Source organism: Littorina saxatilis, linkage group LG5 (assembly GCF_037325665.1).
Source record: "Littorina saxatilis isolate snail1 linkage group LG5, US_GU_Lsax_2.0, whole genome shotgun sequence".
In the NCBI taxonomy this organism is placed as follows: domain Eukaryota; kingdom Metazoa; phylum Mollusca; class Gastropoda; order Littorinimorpha; family Littorinidae; genus Littorina; species Littorina saxatilis.
In genome coordinates this window covers 55,902,268-55,917,326 of record NC_090249.1, presented here as the reverse complement: position 1 = coordinate 55,917,326, position 15,059 = coordinate 55,902,268, and the positions used below count along the sequence as shown (strand labels likewise).

At 49.2% G+C, this 15,059-nt stretch overlaps 1 protein-coding gene and 1 non-coding gene across 4 annotated transcripts in view; both read right to left on the bottom strand.

The window, feature by feature from the left end:
• LOC138967476 (hippocampus abundant transcript 1 protein-like) overlaps positions 1–15,059 on the bottom strand; it is a 44,799-nt gene that overhangs the window by 13,756 nt on the left and 15,984 nt on the right. For 2 of the 3 annotated variants that reach the window (XM_070340029.1, XM_070340030.1), the window contains 4 exons: positions 14,170–14,267; positions 13,641–13,816; positions 12,613–12,754; positions 10,877–10,900 (listed from right to left, as the gene is read on the bottom strand). In XM_070340029.1, coding sequence (XP_070196130.1) covers positions 10,877–10,900; positions 12,613–12,754; positions 13,641–13,816; positions 14,170–14,267 — 440 coding nt within the window. The remainder of the gene's footprint in view (positions 1–10,876; positions 10,901–12,612; positions 12,755–13,640; positions 13,817–14,169; positions 14,268–15,059) is intronic. The other variant, XM_070340032.1, reaches the window with a different exon arrangement.
• LOC138967898 (5S ribosomal RNA) lies at positions 7,137–7,255 on the bottom strand. The gene has a single exon (XR_011456074.1). It is a non-coding gene; the product is annotated as a 5S ribosomal RNA (ribosomal RNA).

Sequence of the window (15,059 nt, the reverse complement as noted above, 5' to 3'; positions counted from 1 at the left end):
CTGTTGTTGGCGGCCCATACCCTGACAGGAGTGACGGGCATTGAGTTGAGTTGAGTGATACCTGTCATGAAAGGCCACCTGCAATGTAGGGACACTTGTGGCTGGTCCCAAGGGTGTCCTTTCATCGCAGGTACCACTGTATCATCATCTACAGATTTAATTTTTTTTTAATGGTTTTAACTCCCTAGTTTCTTCTACCTGGAAAGAAAATCAGAAAGAATGTCTTTTCTCCTATTGTTGTTGACAAAGACTGGGGGGTCGAAACTGGTCCATCTTAGTTTATAGGTGCGTCATTGTATCTGGCGAGTCCATTCATATTACTATTTTATTCATAAAGTCTGAAGTTCCTGCCATGTTGCCGCGACCAGGCCACAGCTAGCCGCGATGTCTCACACCTACACAACTGTTACTGCAATCTTGTTGCGATCTCCTCAGCATTCACAAGAGTGTTTGCAATGTTGCTGCGACTAAATCGCGGCTAGGGTTAGCAGTAATGTCAAGCACCTACACAGCTGTTGCTGCGATCTGGTCTCAGTTAACACCATGATGCTCGCGGGAAGCTGCAACTACCTGCGACTTGTTGCCGCAATCTGTTTAGCTTGATTCGGCTTCACTTGACATGCCGATCTTCCGCCACAGATCATGCTTGAATACATCACAGTAACTTGAGTAACCCTGCGAAGATGAGTCTGACCATCCTTTCTGCTGGATACTTTCTTTCTTTCTTTCTTTGGTGTTTAACGTCGTTTTCAACCATTCAAGGTTATATCGCGACGGGGAAAGGGGGGAGATGGGATAGGGGAAAGGGGGGAGATGGGATAGAGCCACTTGTTAATTGTTTCTTGTTCACAAAAGCACTAATCAAAAAATTGCTCCAGGGGCTTTCAACGTAGTACAATATATGACCTTACTGGGAGAATGCAAGTTTCCAGTACAAAGGACTTAACATTTCTTACATACTGCTTGACTAAAATCTTTACAAACATTGACTATATTCTTATACAAGAAACACTTAACAAGGGTAAAAGGAGAAACAGAACCGTTAGTCGCCTCTTACGACATGCTGGGTAGCATCGGGTAAATTCTTTCTCGTCCCAACCAATATGGGACTCCCCCCTAACCCGCGGGGGGTTTCTGCTGGACAGAGCATGCAAATACATGCAGTTCTTAGTGTGAATGTAAGGCTTCTTTTTAAGCCTACTGTCTATATGATACTTACCGAGACAGTACTATTCTTGCACATTATCTATTATAGGCCGAAAAAATTGGACAAAACGCTGAGTGGGTACAATTATCTCCCATAACCATGCGCCACCGTGGATCCCAAGCACTGTCCGAGTGCTTCCCCCTTACAGGATGTAGGTGGCGCGTCCTCTTTCTTTATGAGCTGCAGACCCTCAAAAAGCCCATAACATATCAAGAGGGGAGGCGGGAGGGAAACTCTAATAGTACTGTCTCGGTAAGTATCATATAGACAGTAGGCTTAAAAAGAAGCCTTACAGTCAATATAACACTTACCTCGACAGTACTATTCTTGCACAGAATACCAGAGTGGTGTGAGGGTGATATGTAGAGTATTAAACTCCTTAATCAAAATCACTTAAATCCAAGGATTAAGATACCCAGGCAATTTTCGAACAGTACTACCGTAAAAGAAAATATACCCAAGAAACATACCTTAGACTGACGTGACCATGCTGGCAACCACTGCTGTGTGGTGAACTCAATGTCAAAGTCCAGGCCACTCAAAGCTTGAATACCACTGAGTCTACGGCAAGTGGCTAAAGCGATGAGGAACAATTAGTCTTAAAAATCAGCAACTTGATACTGATGCCTGCCAGGGGTTCAAACTCATTGCTACGCAGGAGTTTGAGGACCAGAAAGACATCCCCCTTGGGAAATGAAACCCGAGGTTTAGACACCGCTGCATTGCTAATACCCGAAAGGACATTAGCGATGAGAGAGGACCTGATCAAGTGTTCAGATCTGCGACCAGTAGCGGCCGCAATCGTGGAAGCGATGGCAGATCTGTATCCAAGAAGAGTCTTAGAAGAAAGACTCTTCTTTTGATACACTTCCACCAGGAAGTTGGCCAAGTCCTGTGTTGAGGGATAAAGCGGCTTTATCCCCTTGGACAAGGCGAAGGTGGCCCAAGCTCTCCAGCGTAAGTCGTAGAGCTGATTAGTTGATCGCCTCTTAGCGTTCAAGGAAAACTCTACTGAACTCTTGTGCAATCCTAGTGCAAGCAGTTTGGAGCGCACAAGAGCCATGCGGTCAAGCACAGACTCTCTGGACGTGGATGAGGGAGGCATGATCGAGGCTGGAGCAGACCTCCCCCGTCCAGATCCAGAGGTAGAGGGTCTACGTGGGTGAGACCGCGAAGATCTGGAAACCACGGAGCTGTTGGCCAGTAAGGCGCGACCAAAATCAGTCTTGGTCGTTCCTGCAGATATTTTGCCAGCACCCTCGGAATCAGAGATGTCGGGGGATAGGCGTAAGCATCGAGGAGCCTCCACAAGAGAGTGAATGCGTCCAAGTGGAACGCATTCATGTCTCGAAAGGGGCTGACGTACCTGGGAAGCCGAGCGCTGAATCGAGTTGCGAACCGATCGATCAGAGGACGGTCCCACCTTGCCCACAGACGCTGTAGAACGTTGTGAGCGATGGTCCATTCTGTGGAGAGAACCTGATCGCCCCGACTGAGAATGTCGGCCAGGGCGTTCATTTTCCCCGGAACGAACTGGACTGACATCCGGACCTGATTGGTCTGGCACCAGAGCAGAATCTCCTCCGCCAACAGGGAGAGGGACCGAGAATTGGTGCCCCCCTGGTGGCGAAGGTAAGCTAAGCATGTGGTGTTGTTGTCCCCGTTGAAAATCAGAGGGGCCAAGGACAGGCCGAATGGGAGGGCCCAAAACTCGAACACTGTGCCCTCCCAAACGAACCGGAGCAGATGTCGGTACCCCGGGGCCACCAGGATGTGGAAGTAAGCATCCTGGAGGTCCCAGACATGGCCCAAACGTTTGGCCGGATGACCAACCGGACCGACGAAGGGGTTTCCATCTTGAACTTGCACCTGTGAAGGTACAAGTTCAAGGTGGAGAGGTCCAACACCGGCCTGAACCGGCCGTCCTTTTTGGGGACGGTGAACAGGCGGGAGCAGAACCCCCGAGAAGGCTGAGAAAGGGGGTAGACCGCCTTCTTCTCGACCAACGAGTTCACCTCGTCCTGAAGAGCCTGCCATCTGGCAGGGTCTCGAGGAGGGGGGAACGTCCAGGGTAGAGCGGACAATGGAGGTTGTGACGACAGCGGTAGAGAAAACCCCGACCACACCACCCTCAAGAAAAACTGGTTGGAGACCAGTCTGCCCCACATGCCGCGGGCCCGAAAAAGGGAACCGACGGACGAAAGAGGGGCAACTTGAGGGGGCGTCAACGTAGGGCCGGGACTCACTGAAAATTCTGCTGGCGGGCAGGCGCAGGCTTGCGACCACCCCCCCTGGTGGTGGTGCTTCCCCTTACCTGTCTGAGCACCCTTCGTCTTGCTTGGGAACGCAACAGGCGCCTAAGAGGAGGAAGAAGGAGGCAGTGAAACTGGCTTCTTCTTCTTCTTCTGAGGCTGGGAGCTGGAGGTGACTGTAGCACTTCTCTTACTCCCCGCCGCCGTCGCCGAAGCAGCGAGGCCAACCATCAGAGAATCAGTGTTCCTCTGGCGTGTGGACTCCACCACAGAACGAACAGTGTCCGGATGAAAGAGGGAAGAAGGCTGAGGAAACGTGTTCCTCAGACTCTTCCTCATATCCGGAGGCACTATAGAAGTAGGCAGAAAATGATCACGGAACAGGGCCAATAAAGTGGACCCGTGTTCCAATGGCCAATTCTGCCGCAGACGTCACGCACGATCGCACGGCATGCAAAGCCCGATCCACTCGAACCGTGTCAAGGACCCGAGTGGAATCGGACTCTGCCCGATCGGGAGGGTCCAACAGTGTGGACAGCGTGCTCATCCATGTCAAGGCCTGTGATTGGGCCTCGACTGTGGAAGAAACGGTGGCCTCAAGATTGTGGAACGAAGCAGAGCTCAGTTCCACCTTCTTGACCGAAGGCACCTCCCCAACGAACACATCACCGTCAGCCCCACCCTAAACACTCGAAGTCTGGAAAGGGAGAGTTCGAGAGTCAAAGGGAAAAGGGAGGGACGAAACAGATTGGACACGAGGAAACAGTGGAGGTGCGCCTCCCAAAGGAAAGCATGGCACTGAACCCGCGTCCTCCCGAGGAACATAGGTCGCGTTTGCACGTGAATCTGTACTCCTCAGGCGATGTGCTGCCGCTTCCACCGTGGCACTAAGACTAGGGTGGAACGCGAATTGCCGGCGGACGGATCGTTCATAAAACGAGCCGCCGGCAGACGCGGCGTGAGCCTCCCACGCCCGGGCCGAAGCGGACTCAAAGGACGAGAGGGCGTCTCAGGGAAGGACGTCCTGAAACTGTTCAAACGTCCTTCTAGCTGTGCGAGGACGAGCCTCCTGCCTCTCGTCCTCAGACCCCGGGTCCAGGTCCTGTGTGTCAACACTAGACGACAGACGCTTAAGAGAGGCATCCGTGACGTCAAGACGCCGCGTGATGTCTGTCATGTACTGTTGGAAAGTACGAAGCATAGCTTCGGAAGTTCCATCAGAAACCGGCAAGGGTAGAGGATCAGTGTTAACCTCAGGGCGACCCTGATCCTCCTCCCTATCGTCCTCCGACTCACTCTCCTCTTCACTTCCCGACAACTCCTCAAAAGCAGGAGTGTAGGGAGCTTGAGGGGGAAGAGCCGAAAGCGATGAAGCAGGCTGTGAAGAAACGCCCACAGAAGCAAGAGGCCGCGAAGACCCCTGCCCCAAAGACGAAACGTCTCCAGCAGCCGAAGGGGGAGAAAAACAACAACCCTGCGACTGTTGGGTCAGCCCAGCCAACGAACCCCCGCCATTTATAGACTGAACAGGAACCCATCGGGTCTGATCAGAAAAGAAATGGTCCGGTCCGGTCGGGGGTGCCGATCCGGTCCGGTAGGGTGGTCCGGTGTTCCGGTCCGGTGCCGGACCATCCGGAGGTCCCGTTCGGCACCGAACCATCGTACCCACAGAAGTGTTCGGGTGGTTAGGTCCGGACGTGGACATACCGTACCATCCGGACCCGTGGTCCGGTATGGTCCGGTTCGGTGCCAGACCACCCAGACCAACAGAGGTGGTCGGGTGGTCCGGCACCGGGCCATCCGGACCCGTAGGTCCGGACCCGTAGGTCCGGTACCATCCGGAGGTCCTGTTCGACATCGAACCATCCGTACGCACAGAAGTGTTCGGGTGGCTCGGTCCGGGCGTGGACGTACCGTACCATCCGGACCCGTAGGTCCGGTTCGGTGCCAGACCATCCGGACCAACAGAGGTGGTCGGGTGGTCCGGACCGGTCCGGTAGGGTGGTCCGGTGTTCCGGTCCGGTCCCGTACCATCCGGAGGTCCCGTTCGGCACCGAACCATCCGTACCCACAGAAGTGTTCGGGTGGTTCGGTCCGGACGTGGACACACCGCACCATCCGGACCCGTAAGTCCGGTGGTCCGGTGCCAGACCATCCGGACCAACAGAGGTGGTCGGGTGGTCCGGTCCGGACCGGACCACCGGTCCAGTACCGGACCATCCGGACCCGTAGGTCCGGTCCGGTCCCGTACCATCCGGAGGTCCCGTTCGGCACCGAACCACCCGTACCCACAGAAGTGTTCGGGTGGCTCGGTCCGGACGTGGACATACCGTACCATCCGGACCCGTAGGTCCGGTTCGGTGCCAGACCATCCGGACCAACAGAGGTGGTCGGGTGGTCCGGACCGATCCGATAGGGTGGTCCGGTGTTCCGGTCCTGTGGTCCGGTCCCGTACCATCCGGAGGTCCCGTACGGCACCGAACCATCCGTACCCACAGAAGTGTTCGGGTGGTTCGGTCCGGACGTGGACCTACCGTACCATCCGGACCCGTAGGTCCGGTATGGTCCGGTTCGGTGACAGACCATCCGGACCAACAGAGGTGGTCGGGTGGTCCGGTTCGGACCGGACCACTGGTCCGGTACCAGACCATCCGAACCCGTAGGTTCGGTCCGGTCCCGTAGCATCCGGAGGTCCCGTTCGGTACCGAACCATCCGTACCCACAGAAGTGTTCGGGTGGCTCGGTCGGACGTGGACATACCGTACCATCCGGACCCGTAGGTCCGGCATGGTCCGGTTCGGTGCCAGACCACCCGGACCAACAGAGGTGGTCGAGTGGTCCGGCCCCGACCGGACCACTGGTCCGGTACCGTACCATCCGGACCCGTAGGTCCGGTGGTCCGGTGTGTTCCGGTTCGGTGCCAGACCACCCAGACCAACAGAGGTGGTCGGGTGGTCCGGTCCCGACCGAACCACTGGTCCCGTACCGTACCATCCGGACCCGTAGGTCCGGGGGTCCGGCAAGGGCCAGAGGTACTGTCCCGCACCGGACCCTAAGGTCCGGTACGGTCCCGTACCATGGGTCCCGTCCGGACCAAACCCGGAGGTCAAGTCCAGTCGGGACCCGTGGGTCCGGTTCGATCCCGACCCGTAAGCCTGGAACGTTCCGGACCCTTGGTCCGGACCATCCGTCACCCGAACACCAGACGCTAAGGAATGGCGTGGGGTCAAGACGGTCCGGTCGGAGGTGTCGGTCTGAGCAACAGAAACAATGTTCCCGTCGCCCTGACCATTCGACAGAAGTACCACGTTCTGTCGAACACCTCCACGTCCAGTAACTAGTCGGCCGGAGCGTCTTAACAAGAGGGACAGCCACCAGTCACACGGACGTCAGAGGGAACCGTAGTAGCAGTGGTCGTAGGCACGAAGCCTGAAACCCCTGCCCCCACAGGACCGCCCTGAACGGGGTCAATTCGCATCCCAACCCCAGCGGGGAGGGAATTCAGAGACCCCGTCATCTCCTCCGATCTCCCCCCCCAGGAGGCCGAAACTACTGTCGAAACAGCAGCAGACGACCCAGCGAGGGAGTTCAGAGGAGGACCCGTGTCCCTCCTGGCTTCCACAGCGGTGGAAACCGAGGAGGGCACAGGAGAGGCACCGGAAAAAGGAAGATTTTAATGCCAACTGCACCCGGTGTTCCCAGGCGGTCACCCATCCAAGTACTAACCGGGCCCGACGTTGCTTAACTTCGGTGGTCGGACGAGAACCGGTGTTTACAACGTGGTATGGCCGTTGGCTGTCAAAACCTGAGTCTCTCCAGTAGCCCCTAGATCGGATTCACCAACCCCCAAAGAGGGTTGGGAATCGACCTGCCCCCGGATTCGAGCCAGGGAGGAGAAGGAAACCTTCCCCCCAGGCTTGAAACCGGGAGGAGCTGAAGCCTGAGACTGAGGGCCGGACAACGGCGTCAAAGGGGGGGAAGCCTGTTCCACTGAAGGAGAAGGAGAAAGAAGCTTTTTCTTTCTCCTCGACCTTCCCCGAACCTTCGACGGCGCAGCCCCGCCCGAAGTCCCAGGCTCAAGCCCAGCCTGTTTGAGCAAGCTCGCATTGAGCTTGCTCAAACAGGCTTTCTCCGCCCTCCCTCGCCGCAAACGCAAAGCGTTTGGGGAGGGAGAGTCGGAGCGCCGAAAGATCCCCTTCTCCGTGCGTAAAACATGACGCTGGGCGCCCGGAGAAGGGTTGCCCCCGGCAGACTCTGGTTCCGTAGAACCAGAGCCCAAAACAGGACGAGACATCCTACCTCGCCCTGTACGTACCCTTAAAGACCGAGAATTAACAAAATTCAAAGAAAATTTAGGTCAATACTCAAGTGAATGCGGCGAAACGAGAAGCAGACGACCGGTCACCACGAAGTAGGACGGGAGGCACGCCGAGTCCGCCACACAAAAACGGAGGCACAAGTTGAAGGAAACACAACGTAGCCTCAAGCCAGAAGTGGAATAACACACAATAATCCAACAGGTGATAGTCCACACAGAAAAGAAGCCTCTTAGTCCAAAATAATCCGGGAGCGTAGCAGAAACACAGCCGGTCTGACACGCGCGAAAAAAGAAAGAGGACGCGCCACCTACATCCTGTAAGGGGGAAGCACTCGGACAGTGCTTGGGATCCACGGTGGCGCATGGTTATGGGAGATAATTGTACCCACTCAGCGTTTTGTCCAATTTTTTCGGCCTATAATAGATAATGTGCAAGAATAGTACTGTCGAGGTAAGTGTTATATTGACGTGATATCTTATACTTTTACCTTTCAGCATGCTAATCACGCGTTTGATGGCTTAAAATGCACACGTAAAATGCCTGGACACAGAAATGAATTTGTCAATATGTCAGGATAAAACCTCAGGAAGGAGTGACAGTGATAGGGTGAACATCAGTGGTGTGGGGACGGGCGCTGTGGCAGGGTGGTAAGACGTCGGCCTCTTAATCGGAAGGTCAAGGGTTCGAATCCCGGCCGCGGCCGCCTGGTGGGTTAAGAGTGGAGATTTTTCCGATCTTCCAGGTCAACTTATGTGCAGACCTGGTAGTGGCTTATCTCCCTTCGTGTGTACACGCAAGCACAAGACCAAGTGCGCACGGAAAAGATCCTGTAATCCATGTCAGAGTTCCGTGGGTTATAGAAACACGAAAATACCCAGCATGCTTCCTCCGAAAGCGGCGTATGGCTGCCTTAATGGCGGGGTAAAAACGGTCATACACGTAAAATTCCACTCGTGCAAAAACACGAGTGTACGTGGGAGTTTCAGCCCACGAACGCAGAAGAAGAAGAAGAAGGAGAAGTGGTGTGGGTCTTTTGCCATTCAGTGTTTGAGAATAAAAACCAAAAGGGTGGAGTTGGTAGTTGTGCAATTCTTTCTCTTTTGTCCTCGAGCACCAGAACTACTTTTCTTTACATTCTTATTTAGAAAAATTGATACGCATGTTATGTGGTACACGTACAAAAAAGAAAACCCAAAACAGACAGAGACTGCTAAAATGGAGCCATTTAACCTGTCATACAATGAACAGCTCTATCCCAGGTACAGTCACTAATATGCAACTTCAAGAACAATCGGAAGTGTTTATGTTGTTCCTAAACATTCTTGTCTGCAGATTTACCCCAATCCACACATGACTCATCACCTGGATACCAAAGGAGGCAGGTAGACAACCCAAATCCACAACAGGTTCACCTTGAATATCCCAGGTATACCAACATACATTTTTGGGGTATTTCACCTATCCCATACATATTCACCATTCCCATCAAGCTTTGTACAAACAAGTAAATACACACAAAAATAGTCAGCATGTATAAGGTTGCTGGGATATGAAGAAACAAAAGGAGAGGGTAGGTGGGAAAAGCAAACAGTGGTTTACCTGCTAAAGAATCAAAACTCTGTCTTGAAAGCAACACAACAACAACAACAAAACGTATTGAACCAGGTATGTAAACAAACAAAAATCTGAATGAAGTGAATCTCAGCAAAATTAACAGTGTTTAATGAAAAACTGACAACAAAAGAACCATGATCTAACATCGTTCCCTACCTAGCATTGATCAATGCATACTCATGCTAAAAGTAAATCAAAAAGCTATAATTACAAACAGTAGCAGTCATTAGTTCAAAGTATTGCAAGCACATACCATATTTTCGGGACTACAATTGTTGGGCACTTTATTGTATAATGCGCATCCCAAACTTGTAAGGTTAATAAAAAGACCAAACAATACTGTACTCACGTGTTTGACGAAGACGATACGAATAACACAGCACGACGTTAAAGCACGTCGTGCTCTGTTCTTCGTATCATCTTCGTCAAACACGTGAGTACAGTATTGTTTGGTCTTTTTATTTCTCGCTCTCACCATCGTTTAGCTTTTGTAAGGTTAAAACAAGAAAATTCCACATGCTAGTCGCTTCTTGGTGCATTGGTCGCAAGTCAAAAGAACTATATCGAGTGGAAATATGTTTGCTTCTGGATGTGCGGTAAGATTAAAGCCAATGCATTCTACTAGCTGGTTGGCCTTGTGACCTCAAGTCAATGACCGATAGCAACACTTTCAAAATCATAATGAACACACCACAAGTGTTCCTACTACATGATACTGAATCACAGATTGAAGTTAAGTGTCAATAATGAAATGAATTCAACAAAGACTTTCCAATCTTTACAGAAAGTAGCCAGGCTGCTGGCCTTCGGGCATGTCTTTAAGTTGAAGGAGGCTCTTATACTATGTAAAATCCTCAACAGATCTGTGGTCGTGAACATGATCGCTTACTCGAGAGAGATTGTTCCTGGAAGTTTTTGCACTTCAGGTTTGCTTCCTTTGAGCTTACTTGTTATGCCTACAAACCATGACCTAGCTTAGTAATGGTTCCTGTCGAAGACCTCCATGATCAGCTAAATTCAGCTGATCGATTTCTTTCAAGGTAAACACTGTGCATCTCAAAACTTATAAACACCACCAAGTCCCTAATTGGCTCTGATATTAGTGATAGATCAAAATGCATGTGAGGTTCATTTCTGATGCTGGAAAACAACAAGGTGACTGCTAGCAGTTATTATTGTTTACAAAAAAATTAAAACAAAAGTATAAAAGCATAGCAAAAGCAGCTGGGCAAACAAAGGTGTGTCTGATCAGTGCGCTATTCGGCATATTTATATTCTTGCACTCTGAAAGCAACATGTTTGTGCACAAAAATTAAGATCAGTGACGCATTGTCAAACTCCTGTGCTGTGGAAAAAGGCAAACCAAAATTCATCCCACGATGAAAACAAAACCAAAGAAAACATGGTGCTGTCTACTGCCCGAGGCTACACCCTCCATTATTTTTCCCCACACGCAAGTTCTCCCACGTTTTGTATACTATTACCCTCAATCAGCGGAATCTCCACTTCTGAAAGCGCAACCAGTTGATGAGTTTTACAGTTTGGAGATGTTGTGTTCACTGCTAGAGTCAACAAAAACACTTTAAAGGCACAGTATTCCCCGTGAAAACTGTTCTGCTCACTATAACAAATGGAACATTTCTAAGTACATTTTCATTTGATTAATATACTTACCCAATTCTCATAAATGCATTGACTTCAGTCTCACATGCTAGATGTCGAAAAACCACTCAAATTACCTGCCCTTAGAAGGGTGGTAACCAAGCTAAAAAGAGACGCCATAGCCGTTGCTATGCACTGACCTTGCTCGGTTACCCATAACACCCTGCGCACCACGTGAGCGCCAGCATCCGGAATAATCATTCTCGACTTTCGACAGCACATTTATGCATTTATGAGAATTGGAGTAAGAATATGTAATTTAATCTCTACTTGGACACATACCAAAACTCACCATCCTTTCTGTGCAGAGTGGGAACTTTTTTACAAATTAATTTGGCAGATTGACACTAGTGTCTATTTAGAAATTCGTTCCTCAAAAAATTCAACCTTGCACATCGCACTAAGGCTACTGGCTTTGGGTATGTGTCAAAGTGGAGGGATCGTATAATCCCACGTGACAGCTTGGACACAATCCAGATGGAGAGCCAAACCGTTTTCGCAGGAAAGACTGTGCCTTTAACGTAACAGAACACTGAAGTTTATTTCCTCAAATGAAGACGAGGTAACACATTCATCATACCAAAAACAAAAAGTTTAACACTGAACACAGAAATCAAGTTTACTAAAATGCTATCAAAAACTTACGAGTCTTTCTTAAAGGAAAAATAACAAATTCTTGAACTGAAAACAAAATTACTCCAATGATTGTTTTGCCTGAAACAAATCGAATTGTAGGCCAAGCACTCCAAACGGCAATGGCTTGCAATGATTTTGTCTAACTCCCCTACCTGGAACCCTTTCTTTTATGGGGTGCAAATGCAAATATGTTTTGGTACACGCTCCAGTAAAAGGCGGATAAGTACACTGGACAGAAGATACAAATTCTGAGGAAACTGCACGGGAATGTCTTGATTTTTTCTGCAGATAAGACAAGACATTCACAAAAGAAGGGTAGACTTATGCAATAATGCAATAATGTGGAACACAAACACACAAGACAGGTTCATGCATGCACACAATTATTTTAGAAAACTCTAGGGTTTATCCGACCTCGGACTGAGACTGTCAAAGTGCAATTTTTTTTCTACTGTCATGTGAAGACAGCCATTATATTTTTACGATCGTTTGTTTGGGATATATGGAGTTTTTTTCTCTAGGTTTATGGCTGGTCTCCCTGTTTGACCCCCTCCTTCCCTCAAACCCTCCATGTGTACGCCTGTGTTTGGAGGAGGGTAGCCTTCAGTAGTTTAAACAAGGGAGCGGCAACATATCTTTCTGGTGTAGCAATGGCAGTCCAAAAAAGTAACATTCTTGATAATTAAAGAGACGGAACAATGAGAGAAATTCCTGAACTAAAAGAAGCAAACCACATTGCATTAAACTCAGCCAAACAAAAGCATGAGCACAAATCTTAAATACCGCATAAATCATCAAAATAGGGAGACTGGAAACACAGAAAAGTATGATAAGGCATTAAAAATGGCCAAGCTTCACACAAACACAGAGAAAAAGAGATTTTTGTGAAAAACATCCACCAAAATTCAGGACACACTCTTACCTGGATCTTTTTTCAACTCTAACGTGGATGAGGGTGGTTTTCTGAAGGTGGAGGAGGGGTTGTCGGGGATGAAAGCGGCCACCAGCAGTGCCATGATCGCCAGAACAACACCGAAGGCGAAGGGAGGACCCGGAATCAGATTCTGAAACATGGAGTATAAAATGCACATTCTTCTGCAAAGAAACAAACTACCAATACCTCACTGAGGATAATTTTATGAAGGCTCTTCTGCAACAACAGAAAATACAGTGGAACCCCCCTTGTAGCTCCCCCCCCCCCCCCCACACACACACTTTAAGACTCTACATTACCACGATGTGTACATGCATCTTTGCATTTGTTTTATCACTAGTTCTTCTCATAATGGTCCTGGGCAACTGCTACTTTGAATGGGTAGGCTAGCACATTGTTTGGGGAGAATGGTGGTCCTGGGCAAGTGGTACTTTGAATGGGTAGGATAGCACATTGTTTGGGGAGAATGGTGGTCCTGGGCAAGTGGTACTTTGAATGGGTAGGATAGCACATTGTTTGGGGAGAATGGTGGTCCTGGGCAAGTGGTACTTTGAATGGGTAGGATAGCACATTGTTTGGGGACAATGGTGCGAGAGCTGTGTGGAGATGATGGAGACTGTCACCCCTGTGTTGTGACATTCCTTCAACCAACCACCCGTCTCCCATTCCCCACAGATAACTGTTGTTTTACGCCCTCACGGTGAAACCATTAGGGGTATGTTCTTGGGTGTAACCCCGACTTTACTGTTTAGATGAGATACCCAGTTGTATGCGTGTTTTGGTGGTATCAGCCACTTGCACTTATGGCGGAAAGACTGAGGTCTTTTACGTGCCACTCTGGTGACATGGAGTTGGGACATGAATACTGTCTCTGAGTCTGCACATAAAGTTGACCCGTGTCCATCCCGGCCTGAATTCGAACCAGTGAACGTAAGTCCAATGCTCTACCACCTGAGCTACCCGGCCTCCTCCATTCCCTACCAAACCCAATGCCTTTGTACAGAAAAGCGACATACCTTGAGGGAGGTTTGGAAAATGGGTAAGGAGGTGTTGTCTGGTTTTGGCGTTGTGGTGATTTTGCCCTGGCCCTCGTTAAGGTTGACGTGAAACAGGTAAAAGACGCAGCCAAACATTGCAGGGCCAAGGCCGTTACACAAGCCTCGGATACCTGTCACGATACCCTGAGCCACACCTGCAAAGAACAAGGTGGTGAGGCATGCTAAGAAAAATAAAACATAGCATACTTTGTTGTTGTTAATGAAAAAATGCAAAGCAACAACATAAAATTAAATCCTGATATTTGTTTCAATGTAAATCAGTGGAATTGTTTTGCCTCACTGGTTGGTTTAAACAGAACTTTATTCAATTTTAATACAGTGACATATTTACAACATGTGGCATTTAGGATCCATACTCAAACATAGTGCTTATGTTAGCAAATGCCTCCCTGGTTCAAGGGGAACAACTCTTCCATGGCCTATAAACACAGGGTTATTTGCGAGCATGGTCTATGTTGCTTGAAGTTGACACCAGTGTCGATCATACCTTGTTGGTCTGCGCTGGCATGTGAGGATACGAAGGAGCTGATGGCCGGGTAGGTAATACTGGACATGGCCGCCATGCACCCTGCTATCCACAGTATCCTGAAACACAAACAACTGCAGTAGTGAAAACTCTTCTTAAGACCATTCATATTAAAGAGATCGGACACCGATGACCGGATAGATAACCCATTCGATTACCAAGCCCTCGTTTATATGATTCTTGGCATGTCATCATATTCAAAATTCTGTATCATAAGGTCTGTCCGATTGATTTCTCTACTTGTTTCAACACACTCACAAATGATCACAGACAAAATATTAGCAATCGCTGTCGTGTGTTTTTAAGACCCCCTCTGTTTAAAGACTTTGTTGCCCACATTTTCGCTTCATAAAAGCTCTAAATTTACTTCCATTTCTGACTCCCTCTTTCATAAGACCTAATTTTCTTAGGTTTTATTTAGGTCTTAAAATTAGCTTACACTGTACTGAGATTATTCCTCCTATCTAAAGAATTTCAAGGAGCAGTTCTAAATTTACCTAACACAATAAAGATGATGACTGGTGCAAAATGTCCAGGAGTAGTTCTAAATCTACATAACACAATAAAGATGATGCCCACCTACAAAATAGCTACAGCTTGGTGACAGGAGCAGGTACATTATTCTCCTCTTTTGTCTATTCCTGGCTGACACAGAGTAATGAGTCAGCCATTGAAAGTGCCAACACAAAGCAAAGTTGTCTCCCTTGGACCACAATGATTACTCCTTTGGTTCAATCTCTTTGTCCCTCACGCTGTTCAGTTAGCAACACTGATTTTGTTTCCACAATTTAATACTTTTGAAATGTCAGGTAAATTCAGATGACAATTGTTTTTCTGGCATTCAGTGATTT